The sequence below is a fragment of the Lepisosteus platostomus genome, chromosome 4 (assembly GCF_059453375.1).
Source record: "Lepisosteus platostomus isolate fLepPlt1 chromosome 4, fLepPlt1.hap1, whole genome shotgun sequence".
Classification (NCBI taxonomy): domain Eukaryota; kingdom Metazoa; phylum Chordata; class Actinopteri; order Semionotiformes; family Lepisosteidae; genus Lepisosteus; species Lepisosteus platostomus.
The window spans coordinates 50690589-50718463 of NC_142614.1; the positions used below are offsets into that span (position 1 = coordinate 50690589).

At 38.1% G+C, this 27875-nt stretch overlaps 1 protein-coding gene across 7 annotated transcripts; it reads left to right on the forward strand.

The window, feature by feature from the left end:
- On the forward strand, positions 1-27758 carry nim1ka (NIM1 serine/threonine protein kinase a). 7 transcript variants are annotated; one of them, XM_088629790.1, is made up of 8 exons: positions 1-390; positions 3354-3419; positions 3519-3572; positions 5762-5976; positions 15666-16221; positions 18324-18689; positions 22759-23027; positions 26870-27758. In XM_088629790.1, the coding sequence occupies exons 6-8, from the start codon at positions 18398-18400 to the stop codon at positions 27611-27613; spliced, it is 1305 nt and encodes a 434-aa protein (XP_088485916.1). In that variant the 5' UTR covers positions 1-390; positions 3354-3419; positions 3519-3572; positions 5762-5976; positions 15666-16221; positions 18324-18397; the 3' UTR covers positions 27614-27758. The 7 variants fall into 7 exon arrangements, with proteins under 7 accessions (XP_088485916.1, XP_088485918.1, XP_088485921.1 ...); XM_088629792.1 differs by having other exon boundaries at positions 5893-5976; XM_088629795.1 differs by lacking the exon at positions 3354-3419 and having other exon boundaries at positions 15666-15800; positions 16122-16221.
- The last annotated feature ends 117 nt before the right edge of the window (positions 27759-27875 follow it).

A 27875-nucleotide genomic window follows, 5' to 3' on the forward strand; every position in this document is an offset into this window, starting at 1 on the left:
TGTTTTGACGTGTCACTCATATCTACGACCGCTGTTCACCATTTCAAAGTGCACTACATTTATTCCAGCTGTATGCACTTGAAATGACTTTTTTTATCATACTGTAACGTCTCGTAGGTATTACTGTAGTTCTGTGTTTCCGCTGGCGACAGAAAAGAAGCCCAGCCCCCTCTAATGTGTGATATGTTAGCTTGGTTGTCATTCACTTACTGATTCACAGCCATTCGGTTACTGTCTAGCAACGCAGTGTCAGATAACAAATTTGTCAAATGGTTAAGGCTGTTGAAGCAAATATGTACATAAACCTCATTCACAAAAAAGTGAATGGTGCGCAGCGTTTGACTTTAATGGTCTTCATTTTTCTTGGTACACAAATTTCAACTCGGTAAGGTAAGACATTTTATTTCCATGCCCTGCAAGATGTACTGTTATCTATCTGAAAATAACCTTAGGCGAAGGCAATCGAAAACAACCCTGACGATACAGGGAGGGATCGTAATTTTTCAATATACATGATAATGCAAATGTAATTGTTTGAAATAAACTGCGGGATCAAGCCAGACGACGGTTTGAGTCGCCAGTGAAATAGGTAGCGTTACATCTCTACGTTACATGTCACCGAGCAGACATTGCAATCTCCGCATCAAAGCTGTTCTAGATCATACTTACATGCAAGACGTGAAGGTTACGCAGTCTTCCAAGCTTTGCTTTTTGTGTGCAGTGGCGATGTTTTCGGTAAATTACCGAAATTCGAATACATTCATTTACCGAATAAATGATGCAGTTGCAGGTTGTGGTTACTGTCCATCCGAACTTAGACGTGAGTTAAGATGCTGAGACGTTCTTGATTGCCGAAAAGAGATGGGTTACAAATCTAGATTTCCAGTAGTTGCACACACCTCGAATTGCAATAATGTTGGACTTTCAATATTTTTCAGCTAGGAGAAAAATAAGAGTGTGGCAAGTCTAGGTTTGTAAAACCCTTGCTCTCTTACCTCATGCAGCCCTATGATGACCCCAACAAACAGTAGATGGGATATAAAATATCTGCCAACTGCCTATGGTGATATAAGTTTTCTAAGGATAATACCCAAAACAAACAACAAAATTGTTCAAAGTGCACATGTAATTAGATATTAAAAATCTGCAAAGTGATAGTTAGCAGAGAAAGGGTAAAAATATCAGAGTAGAAATCAAAGATGTAAAAGTAAACACAAACACATACTGTACCAAGGGAATGAACGAGATAATTGCAATTGTGAAAAGGATAGTGAGAAAAGGATTTTTCTTTTGGCAGAATAAGGTTTGTAGTCAAAAGTGTGTTTACTTTTTAATAAAAGTGGTGGGAAAAGCCTGAGCCCAAGCACAAAAGGTTCATTTTAACATTATTATCCAGGAAATCACTAACATCAAGTGATTAGATAAATCAGAGTGCAACTGATATTTAGGCCACATTGCTCAGATGCAGATAACAGTAACTAATACACTAATCAAAAGAAGAGAATAGAATCGGGCTATAGTATAATACATACCATGAATTCAACATTTTTATATCCATTACTCAGATTACAACATAAGGTTAAAAAGTCAAAGAAATGCTGGTTAATATCTGAAGGACTATCGAATACAAAACAGGGGTATAATACTGTATATTGACTAGGAAGATTAATCATTGAAAACATAGAAATCTAAAGAACAAAGAAAAACACACAGGAGTTACGAAGGAAAAATATCTAAAATGTTCCAGTCTTAAGAGCAGAAACAGCATTGGCTTTAGCTGTACAAGAAACCACTGAAATATACGGCTAAGATCAAGTGTAGCATCTTTGGACTGTGGGTAAGAAACTGGAACACCCGGAAGAACAAGTAGGAGAACATGCGAACTCAATGCAAATACAGTAGCACCCCAGGGACTGGGCCCAGGGCTTCAGTACTGTGAAGCAGGAATGCTAACCAATGCACCATCATGCCACCCAGAGTTGTTAGTGTTAATGTTTATAGTAATTAATGTATTAATTAATTTTAATATGCAATGTATTTTCGAGCTTCTTTATATCACATTAATTATTCCCTTACTTCAAAGCTACTTTTATGCCAAAGAGGAAATGAGAAACTAAACTGTTTGATTATTTCGTGCAAATCTGTTGATGCTTTCTCACGCACAACAAGCCTGCAAATATGTGATCCTGTGAGCCCGGAGTTTTCTTTTTCTCATTTGCCACCAGCAATGCATGATTTATTCACCTAAACTCCAGTCACGAAGAAACCATTCAAACCCAAAACCCCCTTTTTTATTTGGTAGGCATGAAAAGCAGTGCTATAGTACTGGAATAAACCTGTTAGCTCAGAGAAATGTACTTTCAGCTGCAGTGAGTAATATTTGAAAATATTGGTAAACACATGTAAAATTGCTCAAACACTATTACTTCTCTCCAAATACCCTTTATTGATTAAACATTTGACATTTCACTCTATTGACCTTTCTTAAGGTTTGTCATTGGACAGAACAGAACATTGGAAGAACATCTGTAATTTATCTTTTTGCTATTAAATGACATCATTATACAGTTAACAGGCTTTGTATTCTGACATCATGTCCATTTTCATAGATAAATTGATACTTGTAATGTTACAGAATGGACCGTATCCATGTTATTTTACTGCTGTACCCAGATAATTCCTGTTTTTATCTAAGAAAACAACACTGATATTGTATTATTTTTATTACATAACATAAGGATCTTTTATTTTCAGTTTCAAAAAACAAATGGGACATTTAATGCAACCTAAAAGGTTTTTGTCCATTATTGTTTAAAGATCAAGTTTCAAAATGTTGACCATGAATGTACACATACTGTATGCTTCCTCTCTCTCTCTCTTAATATAAGTTGGTAACAACATCAAATATGAGCAATAGCATTTTCCCCACCAGATATTAAATTAATACATGTGGGTTAGATTGACAGTAGTTCAAATTCAAAACCAACCACAAAGAAAAAATGCACAAATGCAAGATGAACTCTCCCAGGTCTGATAAGTTAAAATAGGTCAAAAGAATTGTAGCCCTGACATCGTTTGGCTCGTGTTTTTCATCATTTCACAGGAGGCAGCTCACCTTGTCAATCCTCATTTTCTTAAAAAAGGCTGTTTCAGCTAGAGAGTAGAACTTTCTTCCCTCGAAGTTCTGCGGCATTTGTTCACACAGCACCTTATTGACTGGTTTCTGGTAACCATGGCAGAATGTTCAGTGTACTTGGCCTTTGTAAATCCCAAAGGGTTATAAAAACTGATTGTCCTTTTAGAAAAGGGAGACACAGCTGATAATTTCTTCTGTTGCTTGGTACCTGTGATAGTTTTGGTTGCTGGTGGAGAGTACATGTTGGCTTTGAAAATCGCAGTCTGGCTACAGTTAAGCAAAGGTAAGGCTTTTAATTTAGGTGTTGTAATATACTTCTTAAGAAAGGACAAATAGTTCATGCTGATCCCTTTTTTCCTTTTTTTTCATTTTTTCCACTTAGAAACTGCAGGAAATCCCAGGTCTTGGCTGCCACATCAAAAGTCCCGCTGCCGATGTAAGAGAATAATTAACTTTAGAATTCATTTAGAGATTAATTAACTGTAGAACCTTACAATTCAAAGCACAGGTGCTGACCTAGTGTAACCATTACTGATTAAATATGTGCATGAAAGCTCTGTTAAAGGAGAATCTCTAATACTGTTAGAAACCTTTTTTACTATCTGCATCCATTTAGTAAATCGCTATTTGCTCTATTATCTCCTGCTGGTTGTGTGTGTTTCTACTTCCTACTGGAGCCGTTAAACGTATTTTAGCAAACTATTCTTTGTGGAAGATCTGATGTGGGGGAGGTCTACAGCATTGAGCCACTGTAACTTCTCACCTTGGAAAAAGCACAGCATCCTTCCAGTTTTCTTGTCCTGTACTTTTCATTTCTGTTTGCTTTTTATGTGTTTTCAAAAGCTTGTTTTGCTGAAATAGTGAAAGAGCATTGTAAGTTAAACCTAACTACAAAGACCCAATAAAAATCACTCAAATCATATCATGAGATGTGTTTCTATTAGGGAAAGCTGAGGAAAAGATGTCATCAACATCAAACATCGTCGAATAGTGATTTTTTTTTCCAGATACCATCAAAGATAGCAGTTCCCTAAAATGTAAAGTCTTTCAACAGCTACTTAAACCACTTACACGGGGCATACTTCTAGAATTGAAACTATTAACTGTATGGTGCACACTTTAACTGTAAGGATATGTAGACACTAGAGGTCAAATCTGGATCCACCACTGTAGGGTGAATTATTCAGACCCTCGGCGAAGAATTGTTGCCTGTGCTGATTTGGCCTGTGAACATGAGCTGTCACATTCTTCTACAGCAGCAGGACATTCCAGTTTTCTAGCAGCAGTTACAAAGTGAGATACAAACTCTGATGGATCAGCGCTGAGGAGGTCCAGCAAATCTTTACCAGTTTCATATACTACACTCTGTGATATTACAAATTAAGGTGTTGGGACAGAAGAGTGGCAGAAACGTTCAACATCCCAGATATTTCAGTGTCCTTTTGGATGAAATGGTAAACTTAGGTTTTGAGGTTCTGGGCTGTTATAGATCCCATGGCATGGTAAGATGTAGCGTTAAAGCTTAATCAGCTAATCTGAATTTCCGCTGTAATTCCCTTGTTGAAGTAATATCTCAATTACCCATCTGACCTGCTGTGCAGTGGGGCTGTTGGTACATACAGTTGCTGCAGCTACAGTACATGTCACCCAAGTGCGTTCTGCCAGGGCTTATCAATCTGGATAGTGACTTTTAAGATTTACTGTTACATCCTGAAGGCTTCAACTGTATCAAGCCATTACAGAGTATGATTTATTTTCATAGAATCATAGGAACTACTCCTTTGCTTGCTTTGAAAAATGTTTCAGCTAATGTAAAGATATCAGAAGTATTTAGGAGTTGTAAAGATTGACAAATTCAACTGAATTTTGAAGAACTAGCAAAGAAAACTGGACATATATAAGTTGGGTTTATAATCATTCTGACAACATGCAAAATGAGTACATTTATTTACTCCTCATTATGGTTTAAAGAACAGACTGTTCCTTAAGTTTGCATCGCAGGTAGGAGTTGAATATTTCTGTGAAGATGGCGAAATCCGATGGCAGTTTGCAGCTTGATGCCGCGTCATCATGTCCTGAGGAATGCAAAACCTAAGCAGGAAAAAGGATAAACAGTCAAGAAAGGCCGTTAAAAAAAAACAAAATCACGATGTGGGTTTGTAGTTTTGAAAACAGGGGCTGGTTGGAAATTGTTAGGAGCAGCATTAATGCACAGGGATATGGATGAAAAGGGAATAGAGTCGTCTTTCACAAGCGTGCACGCTCGCTGATTCCTCAGTAGGCTGCTTGCTTGTCCCTCAGCCTGAGCTATTGTGCTGAGCCTCAGTGGTTTTTCTTTTCCAGTCCTATTCTTTATTTCCATCCTGCGCGGCTCAATTAACAAACACAGGGGATCTTTGTGTCACAGGGCTCTGCTGTGAGAGAGTCCTGTAAGGAGGCTCCTCTCACTCTCCAGGAGAGCCGTGCCACTCACATCCCACAACTGCTTCAGCGGTTGCGGAGATGGTGCTTCTTTGCATATTCATTCTCTATGCATCTCGCACCAGGGAGCCAAAGAGTGCTGTCCCTAATTAAACAGCCACGCAAGTCTTCCTAAGGTTTCTTTTCTGTTTTGTTCTTTTACAGTTTTTTTTTGAAGAGCAGCTTTTCTTCTGCGCGTGTTTTCCTGCTGACTTGTTGGAAAAAAGAAGGAGGACTGGGAAGGGGGACTCGAAACGAGGATTTTATCTGAGAGCTGGGTTTTCATTCCATTTCAGAGCTGTATGGGAAGCAGACAGTAATGCCAAGAGACCAGCCTGGTTCTCTGTTCTCCAGAGGAGATCAAACACTACCTGGAGCTGGTGAGTAAAGAAAGTTCATTTTTTCTCAGTCATGTCTTGTTGCTTATTAACCAAATGAAATATCCCAGTGGATATGGAAAGGTGAATTTCATTTTCTAGGGGGAGTTTGCCAAATCTCTTTTTTGGTTCTTATCCATATAGCCATATTCTTCTGCTTCATTCTCTTTTATCGTCATAACAGGAATTGATACTTCCAAAAACAAAACAAGTGTGTTGTCATGCTATATCTCCAATTTGTATATGTCCAGTCTACTAAGGGAACGTAATACATGGTGTTTAAATAGTTATCAAGGTAGCCAGGGAGGATCTGGTGCTGAAAAGGAGTCTTGGGAAAAAAAGGGAACCTTTTGAAATGAGAAAAATTAGAAATGTTGAAAAAAATTTGGTCCTGAGGTACTGTGGATAAAAATACTAAATTGCACATGCACAATATGCACTATTTAAAACCAAATCAAGGTTTTATGCACAAAATTATAAAGGTACACATGTTGTATATTTTTTGATACCTGCATTGTGCCCAGCTAGTATATACTGTACTTTCAGCAACAGTAAGAGGAAACGGAAGCAAGGGGCCTTTGACTTCTAAATCTGTATCGTTATAATTGACGTGCTTTTGCTTAAGTTTGTTCCATACTTATATACATACGTCATGGGCTGAAAGGGAACTCACACTGTCCACCAAACTGTCAATTGTCTTATCCCTTCAGTAAACTACCGGTAAGAATGTTTATTAAAAATGGAAAAAACTCAGGTGTAAGATGAGCAGAGCTGTCTACATTGATGAGAGATTAAAAGACAAGTAGTTGAACCATTATGTAACAGGAAATATGTTAATCAAAAAGATGGTGCTGCTTGTCTCAAAGGCTAACTGTTTATGCAGAATGAAGAAGAAACATTACAGTATTTGTGAGCAGGAAAAATCAGCATACCAGCCTGCTTTATAATGTAAAACTCTTCCTTTCTCTGAACCAGGTTTTTCAGCACAGAGATCAGTGGAACAGAATTCATTTCTGAAACTGCAACAAACACATGTGAAGTGTTTGAAGGTTAGAGTAAACTGGGTATTCATGAGAACATCCCTTTGATTTTTTCAGGCAGCCTTTAAATAGGGCACTCAGTGAGAGAGAAGAATTAGCACAAATAAGTGTCAATGCCCTAATTGAAGGCTGCTTTCAATGAGGCTCTAATTGGGCAGGTATTTAGGAACCCTGCTTGATTTAGAAGTTGTCAGATTTATGGAATAAAGCGTTACAGTTTTGCCAGTGGTGACACTTCTACTTTTCTTAACTGTCATTTGCCGAGGATGATTTGAAATTTTGTAGTTGTTATTGCTCTTCCACAGCTGTTCCCTCTCCTTATTATGGAGTTGTTAATAGGAATTTGTTTTACAGTCTCAATTTGTCTTTCAGTTTCTTACAGTATCCTGGTTTATGGGTCTCCAGGATACCATCAGACTGTGAACTTCTGGATGAATGGGAAATTTTTAGTTAATACTCAAAAGGCTCCTGTAAATGCAAACATAATTGCTGCATGTAATTAATAAATATTATATCTACTATGCAAAGGTGATTCGTTGCAGAGAAATGATCTAGATCTAGATTCTAGATTGCTTCTAGAAATAGACAATAGAGTAAATATTAATTCCATTACAACAACATGGCAAAAAACTGTTCTGTCACACTAACTTATAATGAGAAAAAGAAACTCATAAGACATAAGTCAAGCTGTTCAACTTACTGATTTATAAGACAACATAGCAAAAATAATGTGCTCACACAGACAAATGTGAAAGTAAATACAACAGCTAAGACCTTGACTAAATGGAAGTGAATTAAAAAAACAACAACAAATTTGTCATGTTTGACTAAATTTTGCATCTAAAAGGCTTCGTGCTCAGTTGCACACGTTGAGATCATTCCTTCCGTGACTACATCTAAACTCTGTGTGGGTGGAGAGTTTGTGTAAGAAATCGGAATACCACATTCAGTGCACGCAGCCATTATATAGTGATGCATTTCTTTTTCACCCCAGCTACTTTGGGAATATTATTGTCACTGTATTTTTCCCTTCATGGGAATCCGAAATGCTCATGGGGTACAATCATTCAGTTTTGAGATTAGAACGAACTTGTTTCTCAAATCAAAGTGCAGTGGCCTCTGGTCTGAGAAATTATTTAGTATTTACTAAATATGCGCAGATACATTTCCTTGCCTTCAGAAATAGTGCTCTTAGCTATAAATGTTTTTTTTTTAAATACTCAAAGTGCTGAACCATAGTACATGTATAATAATATAATAAAAAGTAAAAAAATTAAAGGAAAATGACCACATGAAATAAAACAAAATAATACATTTAAAGCTGTTGCACAAATATATTATTAATCACGTTGTTTAATCAAATGTTCAGTGTCACAGTGTCTCTAATGCATCTGGGCATTGAAATACTCAATCATACAGCTCTAGAAGGCTCTCATTCCCAATGTGCAGAGCCCTGCCTTCGGTAGAATAAGAAGACCTTAGTCTGTAGATATCAGATTAAATGTCTAACTGTATTTATGCAATAAAGCTTTAAGGTAACCCTAAGCTAAACCATTCTGAGATCTGCATGCAAGCACATACATTTTAAAATCTACCCTAAGTTTCACAGGCAGGCAATGTGATTACACAGTACAGGAATTATATGCTAAAGAAGCAGTTTGCACATGGTCCAAGATTAGACATTGTGAAGGCTTTTGAGTACCTTGGTATGTACCCCAGTTGGTAAAGCAATAGAGTTTCAGGGTTATCTTGATGGAATAAACACATATCTCAATTTTACAACATCAGATAAACAAAACAAGGCAATTTTCTGTTAAATAGATAAACACACCTTAACCAAAGATAAACAAATCTTTCCCTCTCTGGGAATGCTACAGAGATGGAAAAAACACATCACAAATCATCCTCATGATTTTTCTCATGGGCTTCAAGTGATAACATCGAAACAGAAATAGCTCCAATATTTCTAACTTCTCACAAGATTTTAATTTCAGCACTTGGTCCCAGAATTTCTGCTGCAGATCAGACATATGTTTATTGTTACTTCATATTTTTGGTTGCATGATTGTTAACAATAGATTCAACACTGATCAGTGTTAAAGTGTTTATCTATTTAATGCTGATGGTATGGGATGTAGTTTGATTTGTACTAGAATTAATGGTATTCTGACGTATATTTTTAATTGCACACAGAGTGGCAATGCCCCCAAATAATTTTAAGATTTATTTAAACGTTTCCAGTATTATTAATACTATTCAACTGAAATAAACAAGAGTGGCAGTGGTTAGAATTACTGCTTTTGCAGTGCTGGGACCCTGGGTTAAATTCCTGGGGTGCTATCTGTATGGAGTTTGTATGTTCTCCCTGGATTTTTGCCAAAGATATACTGGTAGTATACTGGTTTGTGTGTTTGTGTGTCCTGTGATGGACTGACGTTCCATCCAGGATGTATCCTGCCTTGTGCCCATTGCTTGCCAGGATAGGCTCTGGCTGTCCTGTCAGCTGGAATTGGAAGACGCAGTTAGGAAATGGATGTATAGGAACAGCTTTGGCTTCATGGTAAAGTCAGATTGGAAGCTGCATCTATAGTAAATAATAACCAAATTTCAAAAACGTGTGTGAAGGAAAGGAAGATAGAAAGCAAATTAAACTGCTTATTGAATAATTTCTATCATTAGCTTTTAATGGATCTTACAACCTACTTAACAGTATAGCATAACAAGTTATCCTTATTACAAGTATGGAGTTCTTGTAATATATTTGGTAGACATAGTGCCTAAAACAGTATTGGATAGTTTCTCTGGGAATTATATTGGAGTAGCACTTGCTAGTTAGTTATTGGATAGTAATATACTAAGCGTGAAACTGTTGAACAGATGTCCAAATGTAAAGTGAAGGCACAAACTGCCAAAAATTGAAAACCGTTTTTCTTTTTTAATAAAGTTGTATCCATGGGCAAGTGAGCCCAATTTCCCTGCTGAAAAAGGTAAATCTCTACTGATAATATGCTTTTCACTGCTTGTATGTCAGTTAGCTCTTGGGCTTTAACACTGCCACCAACACCTGTTGGATTAGTATCTCTAATCTGGATCACAGATCATTTGTCAGCTAATTAATAATGTCCCTGGGCTTCAGATGCAGCTGTTGGAAGCTGCCTCAGTCCAACTGTCTGAAAAGGGCATTGTGTTGCTGTGTCAGAGAGATAGGCCTACCACTTGAATGTTAAGATGCCAGCAAGCTGGATATTTGTTTGAGGTCCTTTCTGTTTGAATGCGTCTTCTCAGTTAATACCTTAAAGCACTTGAGAGTAATTCAGAGCAGTCAATCTCCATGTACTGTATATTGTTCACGTTTAATACAAGTGCTTTTCAGATGGAAGGGCTCATTCAGTGCGACACAGTTGCTGCCAAATGCATAATTAAAGGACAGTGAAAGTGCTGAAAGTTTGAAAAGGGGTCTGATAAACACAATGGAATAAAATAAAACATTTCTTTTATTAATCAGAATACAGTTTGTAAGACATAATATTCAATCTTTATCAAAGTCTGATGACTTATTACTTGCCTTTGTCAGGCTGAGAACAGGTATTTATAACCAGCCTTGCTTTGTTTAGCTATGTTTCAGGAAGTATTTAAAAAGAATGCTTTGTTTCATTCTAAATTTGGAGCCTATTTTATGTAATGGCTCGAATGAATGATATACACTGAAGTGGAAGATGACCATTGAAAGTTATGTCAGCATAATGTTAAGAGATAGACTGATAAGAACTTACATCTAGGACTGAATTATTTCATTTCACTAAAAATGATTGTTGGCATGAAGCATTTAAACATAAGGACATATAGCCATAGACAAAATCTTTCAAATATGGCTATTTGTCATATTTTCATATGCTGCCTTATATGGATTAACACAGTACAAAGATGTTTCAATGAATACTTTAAAGCATTCTCATGGTAAAGCATTTACATAAAAATAGTTACAGCTCTAGCTAATATAATAGTCATATACAGTATGTCACTTTTCCACACTGTATCCGCTGTGCCGCAAACACATGAATCCATTAAGTTAGAAATCAAAGTTGATCTCCTGGAGCTAAGACTTGCACTGAATGGCAAGTTCTTTGCTGGACAGCTGCTTCTCTGAAGCACGAAAGAAGCAGAAATGACTGGGTGTGCGGTCAGGGCTATGCGATGAGTGGTCTGTGCATCGCAAACAAAATGCTGAACAAACCAAATGCTTGTCACAAAAATGTTAAAAATCCAGGTGCAGCTGTCAGTGTGCTACAGGAACGACACCATTCCCACGTGATAACATATCAGAGGCAGCAGATAGAGCCTAGGTAGATGAATATAGTGTTGAGTTTATTGACAATAATAGGTGGTTTCATGTATCTATCAGAGCTATTAGATTGGCAAACACCCTCATTCGTAGACGGGGTATTTTTAAGTCTATGTCAATGCTCATCTTGTCGGCTTCCCCTGCCATTTCCAAGAGTATTGCACCATACGCACTCCTTTTGCTAGGACATGGGGAACATACACTTTCTTGAGTGGGTGATGACCCTAATAATAATAATAATAATGTTTCTTTATTAGCCCTATACAATTTCTTGCATTAGGAATGCGTCTTTTCGCATACCCCAGCTTTTCTCCAGGGAGACACAGACACAGAGACAGGGAGAGAAGCTTGGGGTCAGAGCGCAGGGTCTGCCATTGTACGGCACCCCTGGAGCAGTTGGGGTTAAGGGCCTTGCTCAGGGGCCCAACGGAGTAGGGTTCCTCTGGCGGCCGCAAGATTTGAACCGGCAACCTTCCGGTCACAGGCGCAGATCCTTAGCCACAGAGCCACCGCTCCGCCCTCAGGCACTGTTGTCCCTTTTGAAGGCAGAAAACAACCACAGACAGGTGGCGAAGCAGACATTGGCTCAGTTTGACTCTAGCGATTGAAACACATTGAGGTAACTTGTTTGGAGTTTGGTTTCCTTAATTAATCAATCATCCTAATTTATGAAAATAAATGTAAAAAGTTTTGAAGCTGTTTTAAAAAATTGCTTTAGCAAAAATGAATTACTGCCCATATTGCAGTTGTTTCCCCAGCCTTGCTGACTTGGTTTCCTTGGATATATGTATATAATAATTGTGGGCAGAGACCAAGGACTATGACTATGGGGTAGCTGCCACTAGAGGTCACTATACAGAAGGCTCATGGACTTAGTGTAAAAAATATAATCACATTAATCATAAAAACATGTACAAGAAATGATTTTGTACTCAAAATGATGGCTGTATAATTAAATTAGTTTTATTCACAACCTACTCATAAAGGTTTATTTACACCACGAGTAATAGCATTTCTGAAATTCCATTATAAAAGACAAGACATTATTAGGTTAGCCCTCGAGTATACTTAAATTATGTCTTCACCGAGATCCAAGAGGGGGCTATAGAGCAAGTTCTCTTACTGTGGCCTACTGTTATCTCTAATGGATGAGGCTTCGCCCTAAAAGAGGGTTAAGAAAATAATATCTCAGATGTTAGGACCAACACTGGCTCTCTGCTTGCACTCCTAGTGTACATTGGACACCACTGGGAGCCTAAAGTGCTCACCTTCTTTTGGACACCAGTGAAAATCTGATTAAAGCATTTTTTAGAGCTTCGCTTCTGAGGGCTCTTGTTCGTATGTGTAAATATGTGTTTAAACAGCCTAGCCAGGTGTCTGAAATGGCTTCAAAATTAGAACGTCTCTGTTCGTGTGCACCCTCCTCCAAATGTATCCCCCTTCTCACCTTTTAGGTTTTAATAAATGGGTTGGCTGAAAGGATGGCTTGTCCGCGGGTTTTTGAGAACCATATACGCTGAAAGGGTTTTCTGATTCTTTGTGTCGTTCTTCTCTGTTTTTTCTATTAGAATTTACTGTTTCTCTTTTGCTTTAAAAGAGATGGTTTGGAAAATAGAAAGGAAATATTACTACTTAAAACTTTTTTTAATCGACTTACTCTGGCAAAAAGTATAAGTAGTAACAAGACCCTACATGAATGTTTTGATTCCATGATTTACAAAATCCCATACAGAGTGCTGTGAAAATATATTCAGTTATTTTTCTTATGTTTATACATTTTGTTAAAGACACTTTAATTCACCCATCCCTCGATTTACATGTAAAGCATTTTTACTTTGAATGTAAAACCTTTCAACTTATTCCCGAGTCTACATTGTGTAAAGAACATGATTATAGAAAAATGATACAATAAAACTATTTATAGATTTAGGAATTTCAGAGTCTTCAGCCTATATTGTTTCCTTATGCACTTTATATATTTTAGTCTTGTATTAAATATATTCTTATATTTATGCATACTTTCCTTTTACATTCAAACCGTAACAAGCCGTACAGCATGTAGCCACATACCACAGGGGATCTCCTTTTCTCTTGCAAGACTAATTATCTTCAGGAAAATGTTAATTACTTTTGAATATAGGCTGTTTCTCTTTGTTATTTTTCACACGAGGGAATATTTTCTCAAAATACCTTCTCAAAAACAATGAGTGGTGCTACCAATGTACAGTAGAGATTGAGTGATTAATAAGATATCCCTGTAGCACAAAATTCAATTGCCCATTGTAGCTTTCTGTACAAGAGATGTGCGAAGCAGTACAATAAGTAACATCACGTCAATAATTAACAATGTTTCCCAAAGGAAAAACTTGCAAATAAACTATGATTTGTGGAAAATAAATGAGTAGGCTGTCTTTTTGGAAAAAAACATATACAAGTACATTTCCTTTTCAGATTCCAAAAAAAGCAAAGTTAAGAATGGGAAATAGTTAAACACAGGAAAGTCAGTTTGTCCTGAAATAGATTTTTCTTAGCAGGATGACACAGCTTTTCTCAGCACAAAGAGCCAACATTTGTAGTAATTTCTTTGGTATGTCTGTCATAGTCTATATCAAAATATGGTTGATAATAGGTGAGCGCGCAATAAGACTGTAAGTGACCTTAGTTACAACAGCAGTTTCAAAAAATTAAATTGCACGCAGAGCTAGAACATGGATGTGTATCTAGTTAGAAGACCTATTTCTGTGATATATTAATTTGTCCTTCCAAAAATGGAATTAAAATGTGTTTTTAAAACTTTAAAAATGTAAAAACTCAGTTTAAAAAATCTTTCCTATAATACTTTTATGTCTAGTACTGGTAGGATTGTTTTTCACAAACCAGTTGATTGCGAACTCCGTGTTCTTAATCCCGCTGTGACAGCCTCTTAGCGAGGCTTGCCAAACTGCAGATCATTATCTTACTCTGTTTATGACATTATGGGTCATCCAGCCGGCAGTGATTGTAGCTGTTCCTCTGTGGTGAGAGAAGCTTTTAGGTCAGTTATGTAACTACAATCAGGTTTTTGCAGCCATAGTGACAGTACACACTTCAGAAGTGCTTTGTGGCTTAAACCAATCCTAGCCGCAAAGTCCAACTAGCTAGTTGAAGATTTTTTTTTTCTGGAAGACCTGAGGAAAGGAGGGCTTGACTATTGTGAAGATTTCCAAATACACAGAGAAGTGCAGCAATAAATGTATTCCGTGTTTTCAGGAAAACAATTTAGGTTCTGGCTGAATTTGTTCTGTTCCTCTACTTTACAAAAATTAAATGCTACTGTTCATGAGAGAAAAATCCCAAACTGGAAAGAGTGAATCTGTTAAGAAGGCAATTACTTTCATGGCAAGAAACTGATTTCACTGATTTTGTTAAATTAAAAGAATTTCTCCTTCTATTTGAAAGGTATCATGTGCTGACTTATACTTATGCAAGAAACCACTCCCATTATTTTGCATCTCATATAAATCTGATTTTTAATTGGTTCATAATTGTGGAATGCAGAAAACAAGTGTGTTCCATGTATTATACCAAGAGAGTTTAGTGGTAAAGGGTTACAGCTAAATGTCATGGAGCTTTTACATAACAGGGAACTAACCCCCAAGTCTAGGTCATTCAAAGTCACAGTCTTTTTATTTAAATAATTTCTACCCAAGAAAAAATACAAGAATGAAAAGAAAAATAGAACAAATGTTGTATTTAAGTACAGTATATGCTTTGCTGGATAAAATGTCATATTATATCATCAAAATGCTTCATCCCATCCCTTCCTTCCTTACAAGGAAGAAGCACTTCTTTAAGGGCAGCTTTTGCATTCCTGATTTTAAAAAGAAAAGCAAAACTATGGAAAGCTTAGCTTTATTAAAACTGTTGCATAATATTACAATGACAATCTGATTAAATAAAATAGGCTAATAATAAAATATGCTAATGTGTTTTTAGGGAACTTTAGCATGAAGATATGTAGACAGTTTTTTTTTCTTACTTCATCTTATTATTAATTAATTCTATATCAGTTTGCCCTGAAGACATATATTGTAAAATAGTATTGTTTCTGTACTTGATGCTTTCTTATCGTTACCAAGGCAATCTGCACTCATGTGATAGATGTTGACAATGATAAGAGGAGGTATTTGAATTTCCTTCTTGATCTTTTGACTGGCCTGGGGAATCCCTTTTCCATTTCGCAAACTTCAGGGCTTTAGTGAAGCCTAAATAAGGAACAGATTAAGATGCGTAGCTGTTCCCTTTAATCCTATCTTTGTGTCTGACGACAGGAACAATGGGAATCCCAGCAGAGTGGCCACAGCAGAGGCCATGAGTCAGCAACGATGGAGATACCGAACCCCAGGTCAAACAAGAAACGGTGACAGAGGATGAAAAGGCCAAAGCCTTGACAGCCTTCATGAACTGTTAGTAGGAATTTCTAGCCGGCAACTCACCTGGAGCCTTCAGTTTGCCTTGATTTGCCTTGTGTCAAAGTTTACTTCGCTGAGCCACTTTTTTAATTTACAACTAAACCAAACCTGGAAATGCCAGTAATCTAGAGGCAACGTGAAACTCTCTTCCCATGTGCTGAAGTGTGGCTTTAGAATGGCAAGAAGAGAGAGACAAGAACAACAACTTTTGTTTGGTTAAACTGATGCTTTTAAGCCTTTTTTAAAGGCTTTTACTTAAATGCAAACTCTGTTTTCACGGCATACCATTGCAATAAATGAATTACAGTATCCTAGATTGTCCACACTGAAGAGCCTTCGGAAAATTATGACATGTGGAAAGCCAAGGAGATGAACTTTGGAGCAATTCTTTTCTACATGGCAGAGGTATATGAAGGTAAGATTTACACAAATGCAAAGACAAAGGGGATTGAACTCACCTTGAAAATGTTTTAACAGATTTATCTTTCACAATGTTTTGCATAGGGAAGGTTTTTATGAGAATAAATGAAAAGTGTTGCTCTGAAATTGAAAAGCTTACCTGTCAATTTTAAGATGTTTTGTAAGCCATTTTTGAAAGAAATATTAATGATTGATCCACAGTGTGGACATGACTTTGACATCAGATAATTGCCACAACGAATTCAAATAATCTTACCTTAGCTCTATAGTTCTTTTGTCCTTCTGTAAACTGCAATGAACATCCTATCTTTTGTTCTGGCTTCTCCTACAGTAGCTCTCAGTTTTAACGTCAAACCGCACGCATGAAAGAACACTGCATATGAAACACAAATCATTGAAATTAATAGACTGAGCTGCTTGGATGATTAATTAATAATACATTTAAATCCAGCACAGCTGGGCATCATATGGAATGATTGGTTTATTCACTCTGAAAGCTTGCCTTTATTGTTGTTGCTTTATTAATGGAACAATGTAACAGTTCATTCATTTTTAAACGCATGTCATTCATTTTTTAAAATAATTTATCTGGGTAAATCCTGGATTTTGAATTTCACTGTTAGTCCAAACTAAAATTCAGCTTTGATAATATACTATAATTCATTTTACTGAAGCAATTTATGTAAGTTATCCTTGTTGCTAAAAATTTTTATTTGCCTTATGATGCATGTTTTAAAGTACCCGTTGTGATAAAAGTATGATGAGTTACCAGATTTCTCATTTCTACCTAGGATTAAAAATATCCTAATGGAGTTCAGGACATTCAGTTGTCCTTGAAGAACTCCTCATATTACCTTATTTTATTGTATGGACAATTTACTGTTCTATGCGATTTTATATTTATATCTCAGAAATGTGTGCTTGACCATTTGTTTTCCTTTTTTGGTAGTGTGTCACAAGAGATTGTGATTGCTTCAGATTGTGTTGCTTTCACTGTCTATCAAGGAGCTCTCTAAATAAATTAATTGATTTTCTTTTCTTACTGTTTAATCCATCCATCTATTGTCAGAAAGCCATATATTCCTCATAGGGCCTGAGTAACATAAAGACTATCCCAGAAATACAGGATAGAAAGCAGGAACACAGCATGGACCTGATGTCACTACTTTGCAGGGTACACACACACTAGTAGATTTAGTCTGGGGAGGGTTTGAGGATACCAGAGCACCCTGAGAAAATCCACATGAACATGCAAACTCCGTACTCTGCAATGTGTTCTGGTCTAACTCGAACCCAGGACCCAAAAACTTGTCAGGCTGTAGCATTACCATATGCTACTACCATGCTGCGCTATACTGTTTAATAAGAATAACTCATTACATTTATATAGCGGTTTTCTGCACACTCCACTCAAAGCGCTTTACAGGTAATGGGGACTCCCCTCCACCACCACCTGGATGATGCAATGGCAGCCATAGTGCGCCAGAACGCTCACCACACATCAGCTATCAGTGGGGAGAAGAACAGAGTAAAGAAGCCAGTTTTTACATGGGGTCTTTTAGGAGGTCAAGACTGATAAAGGCTCGGGGGAGGGTAGTGTAGCCAGGATGCTGGGGTAACACAACTACTCTTTTCCAAAAACGCCCTGGGATTTTTAATGACCACAGAGAGTCAGGTCCTCGGTTTTTACGTTTTTACGAATGACGGCACCTTTTTACAGTATACTGTTCCTGTCACTATACTGGGGCATTAGGATCCACACAGACCGTGAGCCGAGCACCTCCTACTGGCCCCTCTAAGACCTCTTCCAAGACCTGATTTTTCCCAGGAGGTCTCCCATCTAGGCTCACTCCCGCTGAGCTCCAGTGAGTTACAGGGTGATAGAGTTGAAAACATTTTTAATTGATTGTTGCCCTGTGTAGAAGAGGCAAGGTCAAAGCCTGTTGGTCTTTCATGGTCCTCTCTTTTTTTCTTCTTCTCCTCCTTCCTTATACTTGACTTGACCTCCCTGACAGACTTCTGCTTGAAAAACTGAAACCTTTTAGAAAAGCAGGACCATTTTGCTGAAGGTGGCTTGTTGCTTGGGTCTCTTTGCAGTTGCAGCCGCTGCCATCGCAGCCCTCCTAGCGCTGTCCTGCGGGAGCCCTGCCATGAGTTAAGGGTGCGGCACCATGACGGCGGTGTACATGAATGGGGGGGGCTTGGGGAGCCAGCGGTATGCGCGCTGGAGCCGGCAGGACAGCGCCGAGGACTACCTCCGCACTGAGTGCTATGCCGAGGAGGAAGGTGGGCAGCACCGGCGGCTCACTCCCTTCGAGAAGCTCACCCTCGACATGTCCCAGGACGAGAAGGTGGTCAAGGAGCTGACCCTGGGCAAGAGGATCGGCTTCTACCGGGTGCGAGGCGAGATCGGCAGCGGCAATTTCTCCCAGGTCAAACTGGGCATCCACTCCCTCACCAAAGGTAAGAGATTTGCTGCCCTCCCTCCTATCAACACAGGGCTCCTGCTCCTGCATCTGTCTGGGGTTGAGAAGAAAGTGGCTGGCATTGTAGAGCTTGCTATGCTGTGAAATAATGTTTCATCCCAAAATAACAATAATATATTATCAAATGGGGTATTACACTAATCAAACGTGCTTTTCAAAACAGCTCTGTACATTGCACAGTGGTGTATGCACATTTTGAACATCAGAAAGGTTGCAAACACAAGGTGACTATTCAGCCTGTCTAGCCCATTTGGTTGATAAATGGCTAACTCATCCATTCGTTTTTTTAAAGAAGCCAGGATATCAGCTACAACATCATGCCTTGTTACACACTCCCACAACCCTTTGCGTAACATCATTCCTCTGATTTTTGGTTTGAAATGCCCTCGCGTGTGGTTGCTGCTATTTCATTTTAAAGTCTGTAATCAGTTCCCTTTGTAATCTTCTCTCAAGACTAGAAAGGCTCAGTTCTTTCAGCCTGTGTCAGAGCAAGACAATCCTTTGTCCAGGAATGCATCAGGTTGCTGTCCTCTGAACCGATTCCAGAGACAAGCAATATCTATTCTGTAGCATGGTGACCACAATTGTGCACACTATTTCAAATGAGGCCTTATAGTGTATTGCAATATACATTTACTGTATATAACACTGCATTATACAATTTTAACAGAACACCATTTAAATTCTACTCATTATGCACGTATCCTAAATGTATGTCTTTACATTGCCTACCCACATCGTCTAGAAGATGTAAATAATGTGGCAACATAAACAACTCTTCTGGCCCCGTGTTTTCCGTTGTGTATTTGTAGTTTGTTTTTGCATAAATGCCTACAATATTCTACACTTTTTTACGTCAAATGTAATATGCCAAGCCCTTGACCTGTCTTGAATTTCAATGTGATCAATTTATTTATTTTATTTCCTGCTGCTATGGTGTTCACTAATTCTCCAATTTTGTCATAATCTACAAAAACCTGATTAGTTCAATAACTATAGCAAAATCTAGATCAGTAATATACTTTAGGGAGAGTAGTGGTCCCAGTGCAGATGGTAAATCTGCTATATTTGAATGAGCATAAACAAAACTTAAAATCTGATGTGGAATTCACACATGGTGACTCACCCATCTGACACATATTCCCAACCCCCTAGTTGATGTCATCCTTTTGGATATATGCAAAATGTTATTGGCAAATTAAAGCCACTAAAGATGAGTTTCTCTGAATATTCTAATTCAGGTGAGTTGATCTTTTGATTTAATGGTTGTTTTTTTGCTAGAATGAGACAAAAAAACACCATGAACACTACACTACACAATATAACAACTTGCAGGAATACTTTACAAGCATTTGTGCAAATTACATTACAGACACGCAGGTATTCATGAAGAGGACTTTTAAGAGAAAGTGTAAGAGCAGAAGTCCAGGTAGAGAGAAGTCAGGTGAAAATGATGGAAGACACAATTAAGAACTTTGAAAGCTCATGCAATTTGGTAATAGAGGTCCTGATAATTTTTGGCAAATGTTATATTGCAATGTGGCTTTTATTCATGTTATTTTATTGTGTTTTGTAGTGGTTATGAATACGCTATGACTGTTTATTTATGTAAAGCATGTATCAGAACTGTTAAAAGATGCTTTATAGAGCAGAAGGATTGTTACAATATTTTCTGTAGTATTTTAGGTAAAAGAGCTAACCTATTCTACCCTGAAAGACAGTATTAATTTCTGATTTTTCCTCTTAATTGTTAAAAATAGTTTTTGGTTTTAGGTATCCTGTGTATTACTTGAACAGCCACATACTCCATCAAATTTGAATGTTTGGTGTAGATTCTATTTCCGTAACAAAACACAAAGCTCTGCAACGTTGCTGAAGCTTGGTAGATTGAATGATGAGGTGGAGTTGGAAAACATAACTAATGCAGCAAAAGTATAAAATTGGATACATTAGATAAAAGTGCTTAATAGGTAAGAACAGAAATTTAATCTCAGTGTTTTTTTTATAATTTATCTTTACCCTTGGTACATACCTTCAAATGGCTTTTTTACACAATATTACATGCATCTAGTACTGTACTCACAACATGCAGGTAGTTTTTGGTACAGTAGAAAGCTGAAACAATGGTTAAAAACTGATGTGAAAAAGAAATGCTATTTTACTCACTATGATTCTCACATATTTAGAAAGCTTTCATACCATTGTCTATGGTAATATATTCAATAAGATTATATTATCCAAAATTAAGCTTTAATAAAGTCTTCCTTAAAATATTTTTTAAAAAAACTATTTTGAAATGTATGGAATGGAACTGTAGGGTTATCATGTTTCTTTATATATCAGGCCTTTATAGTATTAGTACAGTAAACCCCCAGTTTAATGGATTAATAGAGAAGAAGGTGTGTCAGCCCGTCAGCCCAAAAGCACAGTTAAATGAGAAATACATTCAGTATATTATATATGCTTTTAGGATCTTTTGACTCATTTTTAACCATCTCAATCAACACAGTCAATACAAAATTGTTCTTTTTATAATTTTTATAATAAGTAAACAAGTTGTTATTTAATTGTCATAAATGTATGACAATACAAACTTCGCTAGAGCATACGAAACACAAGCAACACCCATTGTAAGCAGTTGACCTTCCCTTATAGGGCACCTCTGACATTCCCAAATTTTTATGTTGTATTTATTTGTACCTTGTTTTATTATACTGTATATGCATTTCCCTGTTGGGAAAGTCCACATTTTCTAAATTGTTTTGTCTGCCGATGTCCAGTAAAGCAAAGTCTTTTAAGAGTTTACTGAATTTACTGAAAGCATATATTCATGAGCACTTTCACCACACAACTTCAATTTACTTTCACAGACAAATTAAGTTACAGTACATTATATAGCAATGTTATTTCCGTATGCATTGTAGATTCAAATGTGTATAATGAGCAATTTCTCTCTGAAATACCCAGAGATCTCTGCTTCTGTAAGGTAAATCTGTAGTGTATAGCTGAATGTCATTAATCCCTAGTTGACTGCATGAGGCAGAAACAAATTTTCCTGCTTTCCAAAATATTCAGAAAGTGTAAAGGCAGATCATGTGACCTATGTATGTCTAGACACTCTACATATCAGTTTAAAAGACAACTGGAAATAGAAAAGGAAAAAAAAGATTGTGGGTTTCATGCAGATGAAATTAAATTCATTAATCCAGGCCTGCACATCTTCACTGCTTCACTGATGCTGCATTGATCTGTTCTCTCCTCGGAAGGCTTACAACATAAAGACTAAATATAGACCCCCCCAGCAACCTTGCAGCTTGCAGAGTGTAATGGGATAGCTGTTATTATGAAGATTATTTTAATAAGATTGACATGGGATTCACAATGCACTGATGATGGGTACATCACCAACAGAATTAGGAGCTCTTCTCAGAACACATTAGGGAAACTTAAAGGGTTATGTAATAAGGGACATCTGTTCCATTTCCCTCTGTGTTCACAGAAGGTGTGAGTGAGGAAAACCAAGGGCACATATATTATAAACCAGTAGTGTATTTGATTTACTAAAAATGTAGGAAAGTTGTTTATTATAATACTTTGTTACAGTATGTTCTCTCCAAGCTTTGTGACTTCTGTCTGTCAGTACAGTACCATTAATAGACCTTAGTATATTGACAACCCTAAACTGGTAAACCTACCAGATAGTGTTTCTTCCTGTAAATTAAAGGTCATTTCATTCTCAATCCAATTACTCCAGTCCACCCAGCTGTATGAATGGGAACCAGCAATGCTGGAGGTAGACCCTGTGACAGGCTGGTGTCCCTTCCAGGGGGGAGTGGAGTCATATGCTATCTGATCGCTTCAGTTACGACAGGGAGTCAGTTCTTGCAACAAGCTGCTTTGGTACATTCATCACACCCAACAAAGCCCCGACCAAGAAGTTTGTCTGTGGTTTGAATCGGTCTTGGTGTGTAATGTTTTTCTATGGCTTGATCTGCTTTACCCATGATTCGATTCAGGAGGCCCCTTTCCCATTGTATCTCTTCCAGAGAAAGTAGCAATCAAAATCCTGGACAAGACGAAGCTGGATCAGAAGACCCAACGACTGCTGTCCAGGGAGATCTCCAGTATGGAGAAGCTGCACCATCCCAATGTGATCCGGCTCTACGAGGTGGTGGAGACCCTTTCCAAGCTGCATCTCGTCATGGAGTACGCAGGGGGAGGGGAGCTCTTTGCCAAGATTAACATGGAGGGCAAGCTGTCCGACATCGACAGCAGGATCGTCTTCTCTCAGATCCTCTCTGCGGTCAAACACATGGTTAGTCTGCCTGCATCTCTCCACTGAATCTGTCCCGTCTTCCTTAATGGAACTGTGTTCTCGAACTGTGTAACATAGCATAACAACTGTGCATGCACAGTCAAACCAATAAATCTAACAGGCTTATAGAAATACAGTTTCTCTATATTCTAGTCTAATGTAAGGTTCCAGGTTCCAATGTTATTTTTCATTCCCTCTAAGGATAACAGGAATTGTTTGTCAAAGCTGATGTTTTCCCATAAGTCAAAGATCATTCACACTCTTTCAGGGAGAAGTGTACTTTAGCCACATGATTCTTTATTCTTCACACCCAAAAATGTATATATCGTTGTTTATATATAGCTCAAGGGAAACATTTACAATTATTTGCAACAAAATAGTTCGTAACACGATTTAAAAACTACACAGATTTGTGTAACATAACTTAAAGATTTCCGTTGTAGAACTGGTTAGTCTAGTGATGTTGTCTATTAAGCAGTCATGTGGGTAAGTAAAATGATTTGCATTGTTAGTCAGCCATGTTGAGGGAAAATCTTAATCCAGAATACAAATCATGGTCCACATCAATAGAAAGCCAGTGTAATACAGATTGGAACAGACAGGCTCATTGATTATCAATGCGCTTTAGGCAGGGTCTGTGTGCACAAGCCTGCTTTTGCATTGTGCAAAAGTCGGCTCTACGGTTGTGACCACTGGGTGTCATTGGTAGGCTACTGTGTGTTATTAAATTGAATTTGTAACCTTCAATTTCAGTTGCAGTCCTCCAGGGTTTCCTATAGTCACTGCAGTTAAACTAATGTAAGCAATAATTCAGAAGAACACAGAATCTGTGACTGATAAGAAAAAGGGATGATGAGATATGTATTGCAATTCAATAAATTGAGTGAATTTACAGAAAATCAGTAAAAAGAAGTTATGCACATGTTGGTTGACTACTGAATGCCTATGAATTGTTATATTAGTAGAGGCAGTTTATTTGCACTCTGTTTATTTGGTACCAGGTGGTGTGACTGCTCTTGAGGTGCTTTTCAATAAGGTGACAGGATTTGTCTCACACAATGCATTTGACATATAATGTCCATATACTGCATACCCCGCCAATGATATCTGGGCAAATAATTTGCCAGAAGCAGACACAATTGTTTTAAGCATTGCTTAAGCACAAAAAAGTTTGTTTTAAATACTATCTGAGCAATGCAATTGAACTAGAAGATTATACTTCACCTATACCTGTATATCTGCCTCCTGAGCCATGTATAACATAATGGGAAATATGGTACTCTGCTGTAGAGCACTCTTCCAGAACTGTAGCTTCAGACATCTGCTCTCCCTGATTGTGATGATTGTGACGCATGGTTGAGAACTGGTGGATCTGAGACAGGCTACATACTAAGAGTGACAGGACAGTTGAGAGAAACTTTGAAGGGAAAGAATGGTTTATCATGCAGCAAAGTGATTGCTGTTGCTGATGCAGTGTATTCTCAAGGAAGATAAAACTGAGTTGCATTATTTTGCAGACTGTGACTAACTTGGAGGGTAAAGTACTGTGGGCGACAATTGTAAGCAAGTGGCTGACTGATACAAGACTCAAGGATCTGATTACATAAATGCATTTATGTTAAAAAAACAAAATAATAAAGCTGCAGAAGAAATAGGAGACACTGGCACAAGATGTGCATAGCACAGAGGTCACCAAAAACATGCTTCCATATTCCAAAAAAAAACCTATCGTGACATTTTTGAAACATATTATAGCAGGAGAAGTCAGTGCACATCAAATTCTTATTTTATTCTGCCATCTTGCACTTTTCTGTAGTTTGGATTTGGGAGCTTCTTATAATATCTGATCCACGCATTATTATATAACAACACATTCCTGGTAAAGGTTAGGGTAATCTTGAGCCTTTTCCAGAAGGTCTCCCACTCATGTGGCTTAAGCACATGAAAACCACAAATGACAGCACATTATTGTGCACAGAAGCCTTTATTAAACCAAATGTTCCATTCCCAAAAACCAAATATTTGCTCTAGTATAAACCAACCATTGTGAGTCCCTTTACATAGCAAATAGTTTAAATCCATCTCACATTAAAATGTGTCTCTGCAGCCCTCTTCCATTTTGTTAATTGAACAGACACAAACAATAGAGGCCTTAACTCCCTCTAGTGGCAGGTCATCTGAAACTACTATCCTCACTACAGAAATACCTGCAGAAGGAGGCACAGCTGTTGCACTCAAAGGGAATGAAATTCCATGTGAGGGAAAGGATCTGTTTAAATAGACTGTGTATGGAATTAAAGAACAAGTAAAAGTTTTTTTTTATGTGACCTGATATCACCTGACCCTTCAACAGACACACCTGAAGAAGGCTCCACAGCCACAGGTGCAGATATTTTGAGAAATGAATTCATGAACAATTTCAATATATATAAAATACTGTCTTAAAATTATTAATAAAAGCTCTTCCGTCTAAAAGATTAGATCACCCACCTACTTTCTCTCCCATTTTCTAACCCATCCATCCATTTTCTAAACACTTCTTCTTATTCAGTGTCACGGGGGAGTCAGAGTTATCCCAGCAAGCAGTGGGCACAGGGCAGGCTGCCAGTCCTCACAGACACAAACAAAACAAGCACACACTCTCACCATGGCCAGTTCCTCCAGAGGCCAATTAACCTACAAGACTTTCTCTGGCCTGTGGGAGGAAACCCACACTAACAAGGGAAGAAAAGACAAACTCAATGCAGATAGCAGCCAGGGTGCAGAAGAGAACCCAGGGTCCCAGCACCACTCTGCCACTGTGCTGCTTGATATAGCATCCCACATTTAAAATTACGTGGTTACACTGACCGTGTCCTTTCACAAGGACATACTAAAAAGACGTCAAAAGCCCAAACTGGGTTCCCATATCATCCCAGCACTCTTCTATTGACTAATCTCTATGTTCCCGCTGGAATTTACAGCCCAGATTCTAAGCTTTGCATATCCTTTTACCTGCCTCCTGGCCATTCTCACATCTGTTTTCTTGCTTTGCCCATTCTGTCTCTTTCTCTCATATTTCAAGTCTCACCTTCTTGCATCTATGCAGCTGAAGGCTCCACAAGCAGTCTTATACTTTCTTTTTTACTCTTCTCAAGGAATTGGTGTGTTCCTGGTGAACAAAAACATTTATTGAAGGAATTTGTTGACAGATTCTCTGAAATACTGTAGTATTAAACATATTACTACTGTAACTCGGGAATTTAGAGTAATGTCAGTACCCACATGCCCTGTTAAGTTAATTAGCTTGCTAATGTATGAACAGCACATTATAGTAAAAACATGGCTAATTCAGATGATTTCTGTAATTGAATAGGATCCCTGTTAATGAGCGCTTATTTTTGGTTTAGTGTGGCTATATTGGCATCTTGGGGATGGAAGACCAAAATACAGGTTTAAACTCCAGTAAGGAGAAACAGTCATTGCATGTGTTCTTGATTTTATTCAGAATCTGTGAAGTATATGTAGTATTAAGCAGACATGGGATGCTTCAAGTTAATATTTGTATGTCTAATCATTTAAAATTGCTTGCTAAGATTTGTCCATGGAGCAAGAGCTAAGCTTATAATGTTAATTTATAAATATGATATTCAAACTTTATAGTCTTCTGCTATAAAACCTCTAGCTATTATATCTAATGCCTAATACCATATCTTCAATATTGGAGAGTGCAGTATTCTTGAAAATTCATTGTTCTTTACAGACTATAAACGCCATAATAAATGTAATTATATTTTCTGTATTTGTAGGACCTAAGGGCGATTTGTTTTAGTTTTGTTCTTACTCTTGTTCTCTATGTTTAGCATGACAGCAACATCATCCATCGGGACCTGAAGGCAGAGAACGTGTTTTACACATGTAACACCTGCGTCAAAGTGGGTGACTTTGGCTTCAGCACAATCAGCAAGAAGGAGGAGACTCTCAACACCTTCTGTGGCTCACCACCTTACGCAGCGCCCGAGCTCTTCAGAGATGAGAACTACGTGGGAAGCTATGTGGACGTTTGGGCACTGGGCATCCTGCTCTTTTTTATGGTGACTGGCACCATGCCTTTCCGTGCCGACACCGTAGCCAAGCTTAAGAAGTGCATCCTGGAAGGAAACTATACCATCCCGCCCTATGTGCCCGAGTCCTGCCAGAAACTCATCAAGGGCATCTTGCAGCCTGTGCCCAGTGACCGCCACTCCATTGCCCAAATCATGGCCTGTGAGTGGTTACAGTCTGTGGAGTTCCCCAATCCCATGGAGCCTTTCAAACTGGACCCCATGTACCTCGCCGAGCCTGCTGAGCTGGATGAGGACGAAGCGGAGGTGAAGGCGGCTCTGGAGAGCCTGGGCATCACAGAAGAGCACATCCGCAACAACCAGGGCAAGGACTGCCGCAGCTCCATCACTGGGGTGTACCGGATCCTCCTGCACCGGGTGCAGAAGAGAAGAGCCGTGGACAGCATGCCTGTGGTCACGCACGTTGTCCGGGAAACCAAGAAAGAGAGGCTCCAGCCTTACCGAGAGATCCGGCACACATCCAAACTGTGCTCCATTTTATAGACTCGCAGCCTCCGAGTGTCTTAAATAATGGATTTCGCGAGAGATGGGGAAGCAATGTTTACTGTGGTTAATTTTCCAGATGCTTTGTTTAATAGTTCATGGTTTTGTAATATAAAACTGTTAATAAACACAGTCTTTAAATCTCGTTGTTTATATTTTTCTAGCGTTCTGACCTCAGAACAGTGTAAAATTACTGATCTGTTAGCAAAGCCATGACCACCACAATGAAAATGGCATTATGGACACCCTACCCATAAAAAAT

Coding starts and splice junctions, on each gene's coding strand:
- nim1ka (XM_088629790.1), top strand. CDS start 18,398: ATGACGGCGGTGTACATGAATGGGGGGGGCTTGGGGAGCCAGCGGTAT. Junction 18,690..22,758: donor CATCCACTCCCTCACCAAAG/GTAAGAGATTTG, acceptor TATCTCTTCCAG/AGAAAGTAGCAATCAAAATC. Junction 23,028..26,869: donor TCTCTGCGGTCAAACACATG/GTTAGTCTGCCT, acceptor CTCTATGTTTAG/CATGACAGCAACATCATCCA.